The 18,661-nt window shown below is 39.0% G+C and overlaps 1 protein-coding gene across 2 annotated transcripts in view; it reads right to left on the reverse strand.

Moving 5' to 3' along the window:
• The window catches only part of atad2b (ATPase family AAA domain containing 2B), a 78,998-nt gene extending 63,712 nt beyond the window's left edge, over positions 1-15,286 (reverse strand). The window contains exons 1-14 of one of the 2 annotated variants that reach the window (XM_053613844.1): positions 14,764-15,286; positions 10,819-10,973; positions 7,101-7,132; positions 6,692-6,839; positions 5,706-5,802; positions 5,368-5,506; positions 3,213-3,359; positions 3,035-3,110; positions 2,682-2,783; positions 2,481-2,592; positions 1,078-1,193; positions 781-955; positions 406-494; positions 155-314 (exon numbers count right to left, since the gene is read on the reverse strand). In XM_053613844.1, the coding sequence (XP_053469819.1) occupies positions 155-314; positions 406-494; positions 781-955; positions 1,078-1,193; positions 2,481-2,592; positions 2,682-2,783; positions 3,035-3,110; positions 3,213-3,359; positions 5,368-5,506; positions 5,706-5,802; positions 6,692-6,839; positions 7,101-7,132; positions 10,819-10,973; positions 14,764-14,871 (1,656 nt within the window). In that variant the 5' untranslated portion in view covers positions 14,872-15,286. The remainder of the gene's footprint in view (positions 1-154; positions 315-405; positions 495-780; positions 956-1,077; positions 1,194-2,480; positions 2,593-2,681; positions 2,784-3,034; positions 3,111-3,212; positions 3,360-5,367; positions 5,507-5,705; positions 5,803-6,691; positions 6,840-7,100; positions 7,133-10,818; positions 10,974-14,763) is intronic. The other variant, XM_053613845.1, reaches the window with a different exon arrangement.
• Between the last annotated feature and the right edge of the window lie 3,375 nt (positions 15,287-18,661).

Below are 18,661 nucleotides of genomic sequence, written 5' to 3' on the forward strand. Positions count from 1 at the left end.
TCCAATACATGATAAATTAGAAATGTTATCCAGCCTTCAGAACAAAAAGCTCGTCACCTATTCTGACAGTCAATGACCTTCAAAGTCACTGAGACTCACGTAACAGGCTGAGACCAGGTGGCATAAAGCAGTCAGACTGGAAGGATTTATTCACCTGTTTATCTGGCAGGTTGAACAGAAATTCCCGGTCGAAACGACCAGGCCTCCTGAGTGCAGGGTCGATAGAGTCAAGTCTGTTTGTAGCACCAATGACCACTATCTCCCCTCGACTGTCCAAACCATCCATTAAAGCCAGCAATGTGGAAACTATGGAGCTAAAATAATTGCAGAGCAAAGAAATATTAAAACCGCAACAGGCAAACTGAGCTTGAGAACTTCTATACTGATTTAGAGCAATAAAATTACCTGTGAATCTGATCCTGTCTGCTAGAACGAACAGGTGCAAGGCCATCAATCTCATCAAAAAAGATGATAGATGGTCTCATGAGGTATGCCTATAAGCAGTTGTAGAGAATATTACTAAATTGATACCACAAACAATATAAAAATTCAATCTAGAATAAGCTGGGGGGGTTTTTGTTGTTCATATATTCAATTAAATTCTATTTTATTTGTATTGCACTTTTAACAGTGGACATTGTCACAATATATTCAAATCCAACCCCAGACATTTAGTACAACTGTTTTATCTTTCTCATCCAAAACCACGCGCGAAGGAGTTTGATTACATTTGATTGGGATTTGCTTCCAAGTAACACAAAACAAGCTGAACACATTAACCTGGTCAAAGAGAAGGCGGAGCTGTCGTTCTGACTCTCCCACCCATTTGCTGAGGCAGTCAGCTCCCTTTCGCATAAAGAAGGAAACCTTCTTTTCACCCTGACTGCACTCGTTAGCCAGCGCCCGAGCCACCAAAGTCTTCCCTGTCCCCGGAGGCCCGTAGAACAGGCAACCCCTACAGCAGCACAGGAAAGAGTGTTTGTCAAAAAGTTCAGAATAATGCCATGCGCAGTGCTTATCAGGGAGTCTGTTTTAATACAGGTAGAAGCACATGAAAACACATTCTCCGCGTCTCACCTTGGAGGCTGGATCTTAAATTTCTCAAACACTTCAGGGTAGAGAAGAGGAAAGACCACCATCTCCTTGAGAGACTTGATGTGAGCAGTAAGCCCTCCTACGCTGTCGAACTTCACCTATATCAGGATGGCCAAAGATATAGTTAATCAAAGCCTACACAGGACAGATGCAGCAGTAAGTCTTCTAGAGCTGCAACAACTAACCGATAACATCGATAATGAAAATCGTCGTCAACGAATGTCATCATCGATTAGTTGGTCTGTGTGCGGCACGGGGTGCGTTTACTCACTATGTTACTTCTGTTCCGAAAACACGCCCCGGAGAGTAAATACTAAAGTTGTGTCCCAAATGACGTCCTATACACTTACACTATACAATGTGCACTACACCGTCTAGTGCAGTGTTTCCGCGGACCTCTAGTGGTCAGTGGTGTAATTGCAGGGGGTCCGTAGGAAAGTTCTAAAAATGTTTAAATAATAATATAGATTTTTTTGTTAAATGTATCAAAATATATTCAAATGAGATGTTTTAAAATTAATCAGTTTGGTTATTTGCGTGCATTCATTAGCTGAGCTATACATTATATTATATATACGCACACACACATAGATCGATTAGTTGGCCGATTAATTGGGGGGTGGGGTTAACTAATCGATTATGAAAATAATCGTTAGTTGCAGACTTTAAGTCTTCCCTTCCTAATGTTTCCACACAGCCTAAATTTTGGCAAATTTCGAAATCTTAGTATTATACTGTAAATTGTATTCATTTATTTTGTTCTATAGCAGGAATATTAAACTAAAATGAACGTAGGTGCAGTGACATAAGAGATCCGGATAAGCGACTAACTAAATGGCGACAACATTAATGAATAGTTTATTGCTATAAATAAGAATTTAAAGTGGTTATGTTTTAGTTTGAAATGGTGTTTAACATTTTGACTAGACCCTGAACAACTTAGACAGCCGATCTGAACTTGAAGCAGGAAGAATACACTTATACTTCTTGGTCTGTTCATCATTAAACAGTCTTTTCATCATCAACCCCCACCCCCCGCAACATGCCAAGGGTAAATGAAAAAAAAAAAAGTCTCTAAAAACATCCCTTTCTGACCATCTGATATTTCGAGCCCTGTAGCTAGTACTGGTTTAATGAACTACCTTCAGCTAAACAATAGAAATTTACATTATTCTTATAGGAAATAATAATGCATTATTATCAACACCACTACATTTTTACTCATGTTTCAAAAACTAGAGCTGCTGAAATATGGCCATTTATTTTCCACACGTTTATGAGCTCTGCTGTAGTCTTTTTAACGAGTGCTCAGTTTGGACTGTTGAAATACTTTGCTGGGTCCACAAATTGAAGAGCCCTGTTTGAAAACCATGGTAAATACTCACAGAGGTATCCAGATTCATGGGGTCCACATCAGCTAAACTAGCACCAACTTTCACTCGATCGCGAAGAACGCCACTGGCCAAGTCCTCTGCTCGCAAATTCATAGGCAGACATCTGCCGCAAAAAAAAATTGAAGACCGTTACAGACTAGTCTGGGATAAACAGAAAAAAATTAAAATAAGTAATAAGAGGTTTACGTTTACCTATTCCGAGCACGTGTCATGCTTTTACTTTTTCTCCGTTCAAAACGCTCCTCGTCCGACGAGGACGTTGTATCACTACTGTGGATGGCGTGCTTCTTTATTCTGGAAAGAGAACATAATTAGAAATATAGAACCATGAGCAAAACTATCGGATAAATATATTTAAGATGTCAATTTTCAGTAGGAACTGTAACATGGCAGAGATTTTAAAATAAATAAATAAATTTCGAATTAGCTTGTACAGTTCACTTCTCATTCACACTGAATCATATTGGCATGGTCTACCAGTTGCTACACTGGGCAAAGAGCAAAGTTAACCCTAGAGAAAGCTGACGACTGAGGAGGTCACACACCTAATATGGCTTCTTCTTGCAGGGGACCTGTGTGTGTCAAACACTGTGTTCTTGCTTTGTTTTCTGTTCACTGGCACTACAAATGGACACACATGATTAGGAATATAGAAATAGGAATACTGATTAAAATATATAGTGTGGTTCTCCAAAAATTTTATTGGCAAATAATTCTGAGTACCAATGGGTGGTGCCTCATAACGCTGCACAGTTTTACGCTGCCTGAGGTTGTACGGTCGGTCATTCTCCTCTCCTGCTTCCTCTGCTTCATCACCTTCATCATCTTCATCATCCTCCCCTTCATCATCATCTCCCTCTTCATGGGATTCTACAATAATCAGATGCTTATGAGAGACAATATGTATAAAAAATAAATAAATCAATAAATAAAAGCTCTAAATGAAAACACCGTGTGCTTTTCATATGTTATGTTAAGAATATACTCTAAACAAAATGACTAAATGACTGAAACAAAAGTGTAAAACTGATACTTAAACTGGGTCACTGCAACCCTAATCATATATGAATCAAAAGTGTTCAATTAGGAATTTGTATATAAGCAGGAACTGGTCAATGGTAAGGCTAGCTCTGCAATTAGAAGTAAAAAAATATCAACTATGCTGGGTATGAAACTTCATCAACATGGAGTTTTATAGTCAATGGATTATTATAAGCTAACAACAACAACAACGTTATAATGTATGAGCGCACAGGTCGTTATTTCTGGGTATAATGTAATACTACTACTGAAGCCGCTGGTAAATATCCCAATGCCCACTCAAGGAGCATGGGGCGTAACCTGGTCCTTGACTCACTACGTAACTGGACGTCAGTCAAATAAGATGGTGGTGTTTATTTCTACAGTGAACGGACGCGAGACCAATCGGACAGGGTTTACGGGAAAATACGTGGAAACACTCGTGTCTTATTGGCTGACAGTCTCTCAATTCTGCCAAACACTAGCTCAGTCAGTGTGACGAGAAATGGATATACGCCGTTATTCTTTTTTTAAAAAAAACTGTAAAGTGGTCGAAACGGAAACGGTAACATCCTCTCATGCTGAGCAGGAAAACAAGGTGTGTAAATGTCTATGAGTTCCAGTTTACGTGAACATGATATCAGCAGAGCATAAGGAAAGATAATGTACTTTGCATGGCTCTGTAGCAGCTAAACCCATACAATGATAGCTTAGCAGTGCCTCCACTTGGCTAGCGACAACAAGCTAGCCTAGTTAGAAAAGTTTTATATTTTATCGCTCTGGTGGTCTTACAAACAGTGACAACACTCGGGGCAAGTTTAATGATAAACCCAACTTTTTCCTGATCATGTCATACATTGACAGCTAAGTTACCGCCGTGTCCACAAAACAAAACTTAGGCTACAAGCTGAACTGGAAAAAAATGCATGGCGAAGAATCTGGGCTCAGCCCCGGATGATTAACAGTCCACCTAACGCCCCTGCCAAGGACCACAGAAGTCATATCACAAATATAACTCTGCATGTGGTCAAGAATAAGACCTAAAATTAGGAAGGATTTCCCACTCAAAATCTACAAGTGCGATGTAATGTTATGGCGATGATGATGAACAAACATTTAAAATGAAAGCTCCTACTCGTTGCATGATACATGCCTTATTACATGGATAAGACTTATTCACCACCAACACGACAAACTTCACGATTTGAGATCAGTTGGGTTTAGTTGGTTTCACTTTGGATCAATCAGATTAATAGGGTAAATGGGGAAAACAATCCATTCGAATCTTCAATTAGATTTTCATAAAAATGTCATTATATCATTATTTTAACTGGAACAGGGTGTAATCATTAGATTAGTCAAATTTGAAAAAGTCAACAGAAGCAATCATTTGCTCCAGCCCTAGATAGGGCCGTGACATATTAAATCCCAGTGCTCAACAACACACCTGTTAGTATCAATGACGAAAGAGTTGGAGTGCTGTATTAATTGCACAGGAGAAAAGTATAAATATTTTAATTCCTATATTGCTATTAATAAGTACTTAATTTGTTTAATAAGACCTAGATGCAATGCACAGACTACAGCAACATTTACATGATGTATTTTAGGCGATTTCAAGAACATTTTTGCTTTACTCAAACTGTATATATACTAATGATGAGTATGCTTCTGGCATAAGAGTAAAAAACACACTGAACACCAAAACTGTGCTATAAAACAACTGTAAAGAATTGTGTAACATTTCTGAAAACCTCACGTTTTGCATGTTAGTGTAGGTCACTCGTGTTAGAAATGTACAGGAACAATAAAAACAACATTATGGCATTTAGGAAATAAAGGTCAAAGGCTAGCATACCATCGGTTTCTTCTTCCTCCCTTCCCTCCTCTTCTGGAGCTTCAGATTTGCTGATGACTTTATGGTGTGTCTGCATCGCGAATGTATTCCTCCTTAGCGATTTCCGCCTTTTCACACGTGAATACATGTCCATGTTTTCCTGTCAACCAAGGTAGACAAAGGAAACTTAAATACAACAGACTAGACTGAAACATTACAAAAGAATCCAGTACTATTCTCTACAGGACTATCACGTCAACAAACCACCACACCGCACCACAATTTTACTCTGTTTTCAGTATGAGATTCACATTTGTGAAAGTAATACACTGGGAAACATACTTGGTGCCGGCACTCACCAGTTCTGTGTCTGTCCACATCCGGAGCCGCTCCACTTCCCGACTCTGTCGTATGTTGCTGATGTTGTCCATCTCCTGAAGCACCGCCTCTGCCGTGCTGTCATCAGGGAAAAGACGCAGTCTTGATGGTCAATCACAAACACCCAAACAACTCAAACAGAATACTGAGAATACATTTAATTCAAGTGGATCTACAGCCAAAAAAGAAAAGAAAAAACCTAATATAACAAAATTAATCGTGCTCACTAGTTTTTAATAACTAAATCTTAATCAAAGTAGAAATATAAACACACTATCAGGTACTAATACACTAGCTTTGCCAATTACAGTCCAAAAAGCTCATGCATCATTTCCAACTCTAGCAGGTCTCCAATAGAGTCTAGCCATCTGTCTTTCCAAACAAGCAGTATGCTAACTCAACTCTGACTGGGTCTGAAATTATTAAAGATCATCTTTAATGTTTTTATTACTTAGTGCATTTACATGTCCAAACTTATTCAGTGATTCTACAGGACTCTCTGAATAATTGTGATCAAAATTCATGATTCAATACTGAGAAAACAATCGTAATGATTTTCATGTTGTTATCCTCATAATGATCTGCCATCAAACATACAATTACTTATACACACACACACACATCATTTAAAACTACATAAAAAAACCACTAAGTAACAAAATGTATTACAAACAGCTCTACATACATATACACATATATATATACACATATACACACACACATATATATATATATATATACACATATATATACATATACACACATATATATGTGTGTGTGTGTGTGTATATATATATATATATATATATATATATATATATATATATATATATATATATATATATAAATATATATATAAATATATATAAAAATATAAATATATATAAAAATATAAATATATACACACACACACACACCCTGTGTAGCGGCGAACTATAAGTTAACTAGCCTCTCAACCGAACATTACCTGTTGACCAGTTGGTCAAACAGCAGGCTCTGGTTGAGGTGCTGAAAGCGGCTCTTCCTAGAGCGACAGCTCCTCTTCAGCTCACCGTGGCCATTCAAGCGAGCATCGTCCCCATCTGTGCTGTCATCTACCCGCAGTGTTCTTCGGCCTACAAACATTTGACAAAACCGCATTCATGAAGCAGAACACGTGCAAAACATTAACAAGAAACAATACACAGCACAGAGTAACTCAGTCCTGTGTGCGAATTTATCTGATTCACTAAAACACAAACGGGCACAAAGACAGGGCAAAGGCTTGACAAGTTAAAATGCTGCTCTGAGCAGGTTTTTCCCCCAAAGAAGCAGAAATACAAAACATATCAGCTGCCTCATTTATGTAACGTCACAAAAAGAAAATCTTGTCTTACCGTGTCCATTTTGCAAAGCACCAGTGGATAACCTGAAAGACATCAACAAACCCTATTCAAGCAACGTAAACTGTGAAATAATACAATTACTGGATAATCAACTGCGTAACAAGTGCATTTACATTTTCGACATTTACACATTAGTTTTTGAGTTGTTGATATTCCACAATCACTGCGAGCATTAGCAATGAACTGATTTGAACAATTTAACAATAAAACAAAACAAATGCAGTGATACTTCTTTCTAAAATATAAACAAGTTTCTGGCGATTCCTCTCAATCAGCTACTGTACGCTCCCACTCACTCATGCACTAGTGCAAAATAAAAATGACTACATTTACATGGACAGCAGTAATCTAATTATTGACCTTATACTGAATAAGACAATATTTTGATTAAGGTGTTTACATGAGTCGCTTTTAGAATATTCCTTTCATGCTCCTGTTTTACATGTTTTAGAACATAGATCGAGTAACGGCACATGTCATTAGGTCACCGCGCCACGCCGTCCCCTCCAGAATTTCACGTATCGACATACAATTCGTCTTCGCTACGGTACCGTATATAGTTTTGGGTGTTTAATTTTTAATTTTACGAAAGCTTCAAGTGCAGTTAATTATCTGTCATGCTGTACGTGCAAATAGACGACTGCTTGTCGCTGTGGGCTGCGTCCTAAACCGTGCACTTATAGTAGCTAAAATACATGTACATAGTACGTACGTGGTTTCGGACGCAGCTGCGCTGCGTGTTGTTTGCCGTCAAACGGTCGAGCACTGCCGTGTGTGTGTGTGCCCTGTCACAAAATGTGATGAAAACTCCCACACGATGTTAGTAGTGTGATTAAGGTGTGTACATGTCTGTAATGCACTTCGATAATGTGACTAAAACAGGAATACTCCACGTCTTAATTTGATTTGTGTTTACTTCGAGTATGACTTTAGCCGGATTAAGGTCATCGATAATCTGTTTACATGCTCGTTTCTTAATCAGAGTATCGTCTTAATCGTGTAAATATCAGATTACTCTTGTCCATGTAAACGTACTGATCTAGTCAGTAAGGGAAAAAACACAACAGGGTCTATTATTATTACAAGACAATAATTCATAACGGAGAGGTGGGTGTGTTAAATCTTAAATAAAACTTCACCATATTATTCACTTATATTATATTATTATTATTATATTCACTTATAATATAATGTACATCACCAAATATTCACTTATTTCACCATATCAATAATTATAGATTTTTTCAATCATTTTTTAATCTTTTAAGCTTCAATTAGATCATCCACCATACAAGGTCCTGTGCACAAGTTTTACCGTAGAAATGATGTGTATTAGAAAAAGCACATTCATGTAAACCTGCGACTTGAACAGCACAACTAGGGTCAGAGCTGCTGTATCCATAAAATAAATACATCAGCACCTTCTGTCCAATCAAGCTTGAGAATTCATTAACACTTTGGTATAGTAGAGGTTTATTAGGCTCTCACTATATAGATAGTTTCTGATATAAAAACAATACACTGCTCACATTATTATATAAGACATAGCATCTACATATGCCGCAGTGTTAAACCAATTATATTAGCTGATAGATCTGATCTGCGGGTTTATTATTTATCAATATTTACCACTTACAACACGTTCCTGATGGTATAGAATATAAAGTGTAATCAATGTGTGTAACGACAAAGTTTACTAATGTTTGGATATGTTAATAAGGTATAATCTGGTGTGTATTTTTAAAAAAATACAACTGGTTGGCTAACAGTTCGAATTATTTGTGGGAAGCATCATCTAAATTCATAGTACACTTGTTGATCAAGTTATATTCTAAGTGTGTATTGAGTTAGATGAATTCTGTGTCTTACTAAACAGTAGGCCTAAGTGTTTTCTGTGTTAGTCCGTACCTCTCTGCACGGCAGGCATAATCTAAAACTATAAAACACTTTCTAACAAGTGACATTCTAAGTGTGTAAATTAAGAACGTTTGTTTGTCTAAAGCAGCCTCACTCTATGGCAATAAAAAAGCAATTAGGCACATACCAGAACTGGGTTTCCAAACAAAGCCCTCTCAGTTTGCAAATCAGTGTCAAAGGAAAAGATAAGACTTCCAGGAGGAAGAGTACCAGGCTGAGTTATGGGTGAATGACCCTAGTCCGGTAAAACTTTTTTTTAAAATACAACTGTCAATGCATGCACCACAAATATAAGGTATCATATGGATATGAATAATTAGTTAAGGCAATGGAGATTGGTTTGTTTCTAGAAAGAAAAGGTGAATGCCCCACCTAGGGATAATTTTACTGCTTCAGAGAGGTATATAAAAGACATGTTTGTGTATGTATAATTCGGACTTTCTGCAGACTGTCTCACTTTATTGTTTCAATAAAGTTTATTTACATTTTGACATCTACTAACCCTCTGTCTCTGAAGTTTTTGACTTAGGCTGGAAAGATTGTTTTCCACGACAATGGCTTTACTGGATATTACATCCAATAACTGTTGATACAGAAAAGGTTGATGTCCATCTGTCCCTTTGCTCTACCCTATATGAACTTTACATCAGAATGAGCCTGTGCACGCCAAAGAAATGAAGCTTCTAATACTTAAGTACTTAGATACTACTATAAGGGCAGCTGTGGCTCAGTTGGTAGAGCGGGTTGTCCACTAATCGTAGGGTTGGCGGTTCGATTCCCGACCCGCATGACTCCACATGCCGAAGTGTCCTTGGGCAAGACACTGAACCCCGAGTTGCTCCCGATGGCAAGTTAGCGCTCTGCTACCATTGGTGTGTGAGTGTGTGAGAATGGGTGAATGAGACACAGTGTAAAGCGCTTTGGATAAAAGCGCTATATAAGTGCGCCATTTACCATTTACTATATGGGCTTATGAGGTTTTAATTCACAAAACTAACTGGTGAATAAAGCGCACTGCATGATAAGAAAATTTTAAGCTCCATCTGGTGATCAACCACAAAGAATTTGTCGTCCCGCTATATTGAAGATATAGTCGATGATGTGTTTACGCACCGCGGCATGTCCGTCTCACACGCAGAATGAGAACAGTCATGGTGGAGGGCGGAGCTCCAACATTAGTATGCGAATAAAGTCAGAATCAGTGTTTACAGTTTAATCTCGTACTTGATTAGAATCCTTATTGTGTTTATATACTGTTTTGATGTTTTGCCGCATAGTTTAAAAATTTGCTAAACATTACATGCACTTTTACAGAAGAAAAGTATTTTTCACAACATTTCCATTTGTTGTTACTGGGGTTAGATTATGAATCAAGCGTGTATTGGTGTTTGCATTTGCACTGGAATTTTTAATTTGTGAATAAAATCCATATTCTATTATTTTAGCCTAATTAATTGGTATAGTTTAGCATTTGCTGATGCCCAGGATTAAGTTTGACTTTTTTGGATCAATGTTTGTGTTCGCATGGCTCTCAAGACTGTATAGTGATGTGACTTATGGCCAAAAAGGTGAATGTTACTATTTTCGTATCATTTATATCATTGCTGCAAAAAAAAACGAAATATCGTGATATAGTTTTAAGTCTATATTGACCAACCCCACACAATTCAATAATATAAAGATAGAATGATAGATTAACAAATGAAACAGATTTACAATAGTCTCAACCTTGTAAAACCATAAATCCAGCCTATTAATATAGGTCATGGCTGGCAGGCTGAGACAGACTCACCTGGTGCAGTGTTTGGAGGTGTTCCATGTAACTCTCTGCGCTTTGCTCTGGGGACTTGGGGAAGTGTCACTGGAGCTAGGCGTCGTGTGTCTGCGTTTTCGCTTAGACGGAGGGGACAAGCGCGGGCTACCGGAGCTGATATTACTGGGGTCATTCTGAAAGGCATAAATATGACAAATGACAAAAAAGCATTTCATTATATTTTTGTCGTGACAATGACACGTAAATAAAGAAAGAAAGAAAGAAAGAGAGCTATAGTTATAGGTTGAAGCTGGCTAAAAGACCTTCTATTCAAGTCAGACCTCCATACATCTTCCATACCACTTATCCTACACAGGGTCGCAGGGGAGCCTGGAGCCTACCGCAGGGAACTCTGGGCACAAGGCAGGGGACACCCTGGACAGGGTGCCAGCCCATCGCAGGGAACACATGTATATACACTATGGACAATCTCAATCGGTCTACGATACGTCTTTGGACTGTGGAGGAAACCGGAGTGGAGGAACCCCCGAAGCATGGGGAGAACACGCAACCTCCTCTCACGTCAGATGCAGGATTCGAACCCCCAACCCTGGAGGTGCAAGGCAAATGTGCTAAACACTAAGTCACACCATGCCCCTTTCAAGTCAGACCTTCTCACCAGATCAACCACACTACATCGATCATGGCTCACTTCCAATTATCTCAGATATCTAGTGCGTAACTTCTAAAGATATCGATACTGTCATAACTTAAATCACAGCACACTTTGTTTCCCTGAAATATCACGGAATAACTCAAGTTATAAGAAAAGTTTGTTTTTTTTAAAAGAAGGAAAAAAGCAACCAGAAAATAAAGAAAATTAACAAAAAGGACAATCAGAAAGGACACAGTAAATCTAGGTGAACTTCGGCCCTACAAATTTGTGCACATCAGTGGCATGAGTTATTAGAAAACAAGAGGGAAAAACAAAAGTAATTGTTGGGTAGAAGTCACAGTGGATTTTTGCTGCATAGGAAGATAGCAAGGTAACAGTCTACAACATCTCAGGAGGGCCACCTGTCATCCCCTGAAATAAACTGCAAGGTAAAAACCTAGTATGGTCACTGCTTAATAAACAGCTGATTGGATGTTAAGTTATATAATTTTCAGAATGAATGTTTTGCTTTCACAGTTCTTGCTGATTTTTTTTATTTAAATACAGCACTGCTGCTTGTGCTTGCACCCTGTTACTAAACAAATATATTGATAAAACCATCTATAGTCTATCGTAAAACTGTGATGTGTTATGATATGGCATCACAGAAATTCTAATGCCTTATACTACAAATATCATTACAAACCATCAGCTGTTAACCATTAAACTGTTACCCAATGGTTTCCATTAAGGATGTACAGCGGTGCGTGAACCCTTTAGAATTTTCTACATTTCTGCATAAATATGACCTAAAAACCTAAAAGATTTTCACACAAGTCCTAAAAAGTAGATAAAGAGAACCCTAGTAAACTAGAAACTAGTAAACTAGTAAAATGAGACAAAAATATTATAGTTGGACATTTATATATTGAAGGAAATGATCCAATATTACATATCTGTGACTGGTAAAAGTATGTGAACCTTTGCTTTCAGTATCTGATGTGACCCCCTTGTGCAGCAATAACTGCAACTAAACATGTCCGGTAACTGTTAATCAGTCCTGCACATCGGCTCGGGGGAATTTTATCCCGTTCCTCAGTACAAAACAGCTTCAACTCTGGGATGTTGGTGGTTTTCCTCATGTGCTCCTTCCACATCATTTCTATTGGATTAAGGTCAGGACTTTGCCTTTGACATTACAAAACATTCCCTTTATTCTTCTTTAACCATTCTTTAGTAGAACGACTCGTGTGATTAGGACTTGCATGTCTTGCTGCATGATGCACTTTGTCTTGGGCTTCACTTCATGGACAGATGTCCAGACATTTTCCTTTAGAAGTCTCTGGTTATAATTCAGAATTCACTCCTTCATCAATGATGGCAGTCCTGGCCCAGAGGTGGATTTTTGGAGAGCAGTGGTTTTCTCCTTGGAGCCCTGCCATGCACACCATTGTTGTTCAGTATTCTCCTGATGGTGGACTCATGAACATTAACTTTAAGCAGTGCGAGAGAGGCCTTTAGTTGCACAGAAGTTACACTGGCTACCTATATGACCTCACAGACTATTACACGTCTTGCTCTTGGAGTGATCTTTGTTGGTCGACCACTCCTGGGGAGGGTAACAAAAGGTCTTTAAATTTCCTCCCTTTGTACACAAGCTGTATGACTGTGGATTTGTGGAGTCCAAACTCTTTAGAGATGGTTTTGTAACCTTTTCCAGCCTGATGAGCATCAACTGAGGTCCTGAGAAATCTCCTTTTTTCGTGTCATGATACACTTCCACAAACGTGTTGTGAAGATCAGACTTTGATAGTTCTCTGTTCTCACACCTGATTGCCATCGCATTGATTTAAAACACCTGACTCTGATGTCACCTTCAAATGAAATGCTAATCCTAGAGGACATACTTTTGCCACTAACATATATGTAATATTGGATCATTTTCCTCAATAAATAAATGACCAAGTATATAAATATTTTTTGTCTTGGGTTCTCTTCGTCTTAGGACCTGTGTGAAAAGCTGGAGATGTTTTAGGTCATATTTATGCAGAAATATAGAAAATTTGAAACTTTCAAAACACCACTGTAAGTCCTTCATGGTACCCACTAAACACAACATTCCCAAATTTCTCCGTCTTGGGATTAATAAAGCATTATCATATCTTATAACATGCCACCAACAGAAAGGTGTTACCAGTAGGGACAATTACGTTGATTCCCATTAAAACCAAAACAATTCCCATTATAACCATTACAAATTCTATCAGGGTTTCTATTGTGTTTGTTTTTTTTCTCAGCACGGTGACCACATCGCCCATCCCTACAGGTATGAAATATAACTTCAACAATAAGTACACAAGCCAAAATGTAAAACAGATAACTGACATGCAAAAAAGAGAAAGAAAGAAAGACATGAAGTGAGTGAGACAGAGACAGAGAGAGGGGGAGAAAGAGTGACAGAGAGAGTGACTGGGAGAGAAAGAGTGACAGAGACTACTGATTTGAGCTATAACCCCGAGGTTAAGTGGGAAATGTTTCTATAAAAACGGTTGTTACAGTTACTCTGCCTAAAATAAGACACATACACACACAGTAAAATAAGCTACTGAGGTAGTTTTCTATACTGTGGAAGTGACGGTAACTTCCCGCAGCTCTCCTCGAGGCAAACCCCCCACCAGAGCGCTTCATGCTCGCAGAGCAGAGCAACACTACCGCCTATAACAACACTCAACTTGCCGGAGTTCACTTCCTAAATAAAGCACAGTGCCCGCTTTAAACCAGCAGGGGTCTGCCTCCACTCTCCTCTCCTTCCACCATTTGTTGTGTGAAATTCTGTTGTTATAAGTAGTTCTTTAAAGCAGCGAACACGGACCGAGCAGCAGCCGGGTGAAGTGTGTTGTTTATCTCCCGTGTGCTGCTGTCAGGTGCCTCAGTCCGTGACAAAAGCGCAACTTGCTAACTAGCCAGGCTAGCTAACGTTAGTTCCTCTCAGGCACAACAGCAACACAAAGGGAGAACTTAGAGACACTCAGTCCAATAAACTAGTAAGCTAGCAAGCTATTACTTTAATAGAAATTTATATATTTCCTTTACTAAATGAAAAAATGTCTAGCAGCAATAATACATGTCGCGTCGCTCACAAATACTGAATACTTTTAACAAACTGTCACTCGTTCACGGCATTCGTGAACAAAAGAGGTAAGCTAGCTGGCTATCAATGAGGGACATCAATCTTCAGGCCAAACTGGGTAGCTTAGCTTAGCTTAGCTTAGCATAGCACAGCTCGCTCTAAGCAGCCGGGCAGGGAGGAAAAGCGAGCCGGCTCTTACATGGTTGTGTTCTTCCAAGTTTGGGTTGTTCCTAAGAGACGACCGCGTCCGACCGGAGATGACAAGACTGCATGGCTGGAGCTGCGTGCTTTTTCTTGTGTTCACCATGTTTTCTCCTCTACCGTATTGTTTCCTCTCGGCTCTGTCAGTTCCCTCTGTATTGACTGTCTCTCAGCTAGAGTGCCGAGGCGCCATTTCTCTCGCTCTCTCCCTCCCTCTACTGTTAGCCAGAGACAGCAGGCAGCACGCCACTTCCGCCTCCACCAATCCTCCAGCACAATTAGCTCACAGTCACAGGTTTGTGCTTCAGTAACTGTACGCCCATCATTTCTCTTATCTTTCCAAACAAATATATACCCATAAAAATAATAATAATAAAAAATATTTTCTTTCTAATTCAACCTAAAGAGTGTGTGCATGGGGAAATTGTTAAAGATACTGTGGAGAACCCTACAGCACAAGGTTATCCTTTTGGACATCTAGAACCAGAGAAGCCCTGAGGAACATATTAAATTATTAAATTATTAAATTAAATTACATAGTAAAGAATATTAATGACAAAACATTAACACAGATAACAGGTTTTTTTTAATTGAGTTTTTAGAGTATTTAGAGTCTTGGATGAAATTGGCAATGTGTATTATTTATATGTATATAATGTATAATCTCAGCAGTTGATTCCAGTTTGCTGCAAACCTACGTTATATTAAATAAAATAAATCACTTTTGAAGGGGAATGTGGTCAATATCAGACCACAATATCATTACCAATATTAGAGGTCAGGCTTTAATTAAGCTGATAGTTAATCCTGACCTATTACAGATCTCCTAAGCTTCATGTTTCGTCTACGCCTTTATGGTCTACAAACCAAATGTTGTTGTCTGCCCCTTTGGGCTAAGCAAAAATCAAAGGGTGATCGGGCCTTTTCTGAGCTTGCTCCTAAATTATGGAATAATCTCCCCCTTTATATTCACTTGGCCCCATCAGAGGAGATTTTTAAGTCTCAGTTGATAACATATCTTTAGGCTTTGGCAGTTGAACCCTAAGTACTAAAGATATTTGTTGTTGGAGTTTGTAGTGCTGTAGTGTGTGTGTGTGTGTGTGTGTGTGTGTGTGTGTGTGTGTGTGTGTGTGTGTTGGTGTTTGACATTTTACTGTTTTTCGATTTCCTGGTTGTGAAGCACTTTGGTCAACTCTGTTGTTTTTAAATGTGCTGTATGAATAAAATTGAGTTGAGAATTGAGTTGATCCTACACCGACAGCCTCAGCCAAGCACACATTTTGCTGATAAGTGCACTAATGTTTGGGTTGCACTGTGACTTTCGAAATAAAAGCCACTGACAGATGTGCAGCTTTATTCATTCATTTTTCTCAAGTAACCACTTTATCCTGGACAGGGTCACGGTGGATCCAGAGGGCTCAAGGCTGGAATATACCCCGTATGGGACACCAATCCATCTCAGGGCATCATGCACACACATCCCCACCCTTATTTACAATTAGTGGCAATTTAGCATAGCTAATCCACCTATTGTAGTATTTTTGGAAGGTGGGAGGAAACCAGAGAAAACCCACACAGACGTGGGGAGAAAATGCGAAACTCTTTATAGGCAGTAACCCGAACTCAGGGTTAAACCGGACACCCTTTAGCTGTGAGGTGGCAGCTCTACCTTTAGCTGTGAGGTGGCAGTGCTATCTCATGAATTTTCAAGCCCTGTACAAAATGCAATTTCTGTGAGCTTCCTTTTCATCTCCCCCAGTCAAGACAAACGGCCATTCCTCCATATAACTCTGTATAGTGGGAAAACTGTCCCAGTATCAGTAGGATGGAGGGAAAGTGTCCAGTAGCAGCAGGATCTGGAGTAAAAAGTGTCCATAGAAACATGAAAGCATTGTGTCTAAGGGCTCCATGTACAGTTAAGTACAGTGATGGTTATCTTAGGCTGGATGTTGGGAAAGGTCTTGAAAAACCAGGTGGATGTTGGGAGGCAGCTATATGTTTAGTAATTTCACTGCTTCATGGAAGAAGCTGTTACAAAGTCTGATGGTGGTGGTGGTGGTGGCATGGATGCTCCAGTACTTTCTGTTAGACAGCAGAAGGGTGAAGCTTTCATGAGAGGGGTAGGAGGGGTCAGCCATAATACAGGTGGCCTTGCAGCTTCAGCATTTATGATAAGGTGTTAACGGTGAGTAGCGAGACCCCAGTGACCATGTTACCCCTTGTCCACCATCACCAGTGCTCATACTAGAACCAGTGATGGTTCAAGGAACCAGGTTTCCACTAAACCTTTGCTTGATCAAATTGCATTAAAATGATAACTGTGGAAAGTTTTACAAGTTTTATTTTTACTATAGTCATAGGACATGATGATTTTTTTTTCCTTTTAACTGTTTTGAATAAGGTACAGCTCAGAGGAAGTTTTACTTGCATTAACAATGCAGTTGCCATTTACTTCACTGGAACTGCCAGAAAAAATGGTTGTTTCTCAGGCTACAGATTCACAGTTGCCCAATTTGGTGGCTCTGTAAATTTACAGAAGTTGTTTGAGTTGCTGTCATCAATAAAATGTTACCACTCCCAAGCCTCTGGCTTTGGCAGTTCTTGGTTCCTGTCTGGCAGTTGACCAAATTTTGCTACCTGAGATTCATTTGTTTGTGCAGAATTGTTAGAGACCAGTTGACCAGCCTACACTACAGACTGATGGACTTATTCAGAACTTATGCTTGCTCTGGTGATGAAACTACAAAAAAACTATAGTTGTGACACCATAATCAGAATTATTTAAAAAAATAAATAAATAAATAATACAAAAAGCAGACATGCCACACAGCTCCAGGGTCCACAGTTGCATGGTGCTGGTGTTGGTGCTGGACTTGTGTGCCGTCCAGGGTGTGTTCTTGCCTCACACCTAGTTTCCTGGGATAGGCTCCTTAATTTTACTGAAAATGAATGAAATAAGTGAAAGTATGTTTTACACAACACTCAAAACAGCTAATAGCCAAAGGGATCATAAATCTTTATGACTCAAATAATGATCCTCATGTTTTTGCAAGTACTATATGGCCAACAGTATGCGGACACCTGATCATCATACTCCTATGTGCTTGCTGCACATCCCATTCCAAAGGTGGTGCCCCCTTTGCTGCTATAACGGCCTCCAGTTGTTTGGAAGGCTTTCCACTAGATTTTGGAACATGGCTATAGGGTTTTTTGCTCATCTAGCCACAAGAGCATTAGTGATGTTGGGTGAGGAGGCCCGAGGTGCAGTTGGCATTCCAATTCATCTCGAAGGTGTTCACTGAAGTTGAGGTCAGGGCTCTGTGCAGGACACTCAAGCTCTTCTACACCAACCTTGTTAAACCATGTCTTCATGGTCTGAGCTTCATGCACAGGGGCATTGTCATGCTGGAACAGGTTTGGGATAGGCCTCAGTTAAGGGAAATCTTAAATCTAAAGAATTCAAAGACATCCTATACAATTGTGTGGTTTCAACTTTTCAACAGTGTGGGGAAGAACCACATATGGGTATGATGGTCAGGTGTCCACATACATTTGGCCATATAGTGTAACTGGTAGTGACAAACTTTTATAGTATTTACATTTGGCAAATAACATTTTAGCAATTATATTAGGCTAAATTATATAGGCCTATTGACAGCCCCGGTAGTATCGCTATGGCCCTCAGGGTTAAACCAGTGGTTTAGATCATGTGTCATCTATGTCATGAATGTGAAAAAAAAAAATTTGATACAAATAAATACACACAGTCATGTGAAAAAATAAGTGCACCCCATGGAAATTGTTGGCTTTTTTTTGACATATTTGGACAAGCAAAGATTTGATCATCTTTGAAACAGTGCCTATTAATAAAGTTGATATACTTTTTACAAAACTAC

Source organism: Ictalurus furcatus, chromosome 25, assembly GCF_023375685.1.
Source record: "Ictalurus furcatus strain D&B chromosome 25, Billie_1.0, whole genome shotgun sequence".
NCBI lineage: Eukaryota > Metazoa > Chordata > Actinopteri > Siluriformes > Ictaluridae > Ictalurus > Ictalurus furcatus.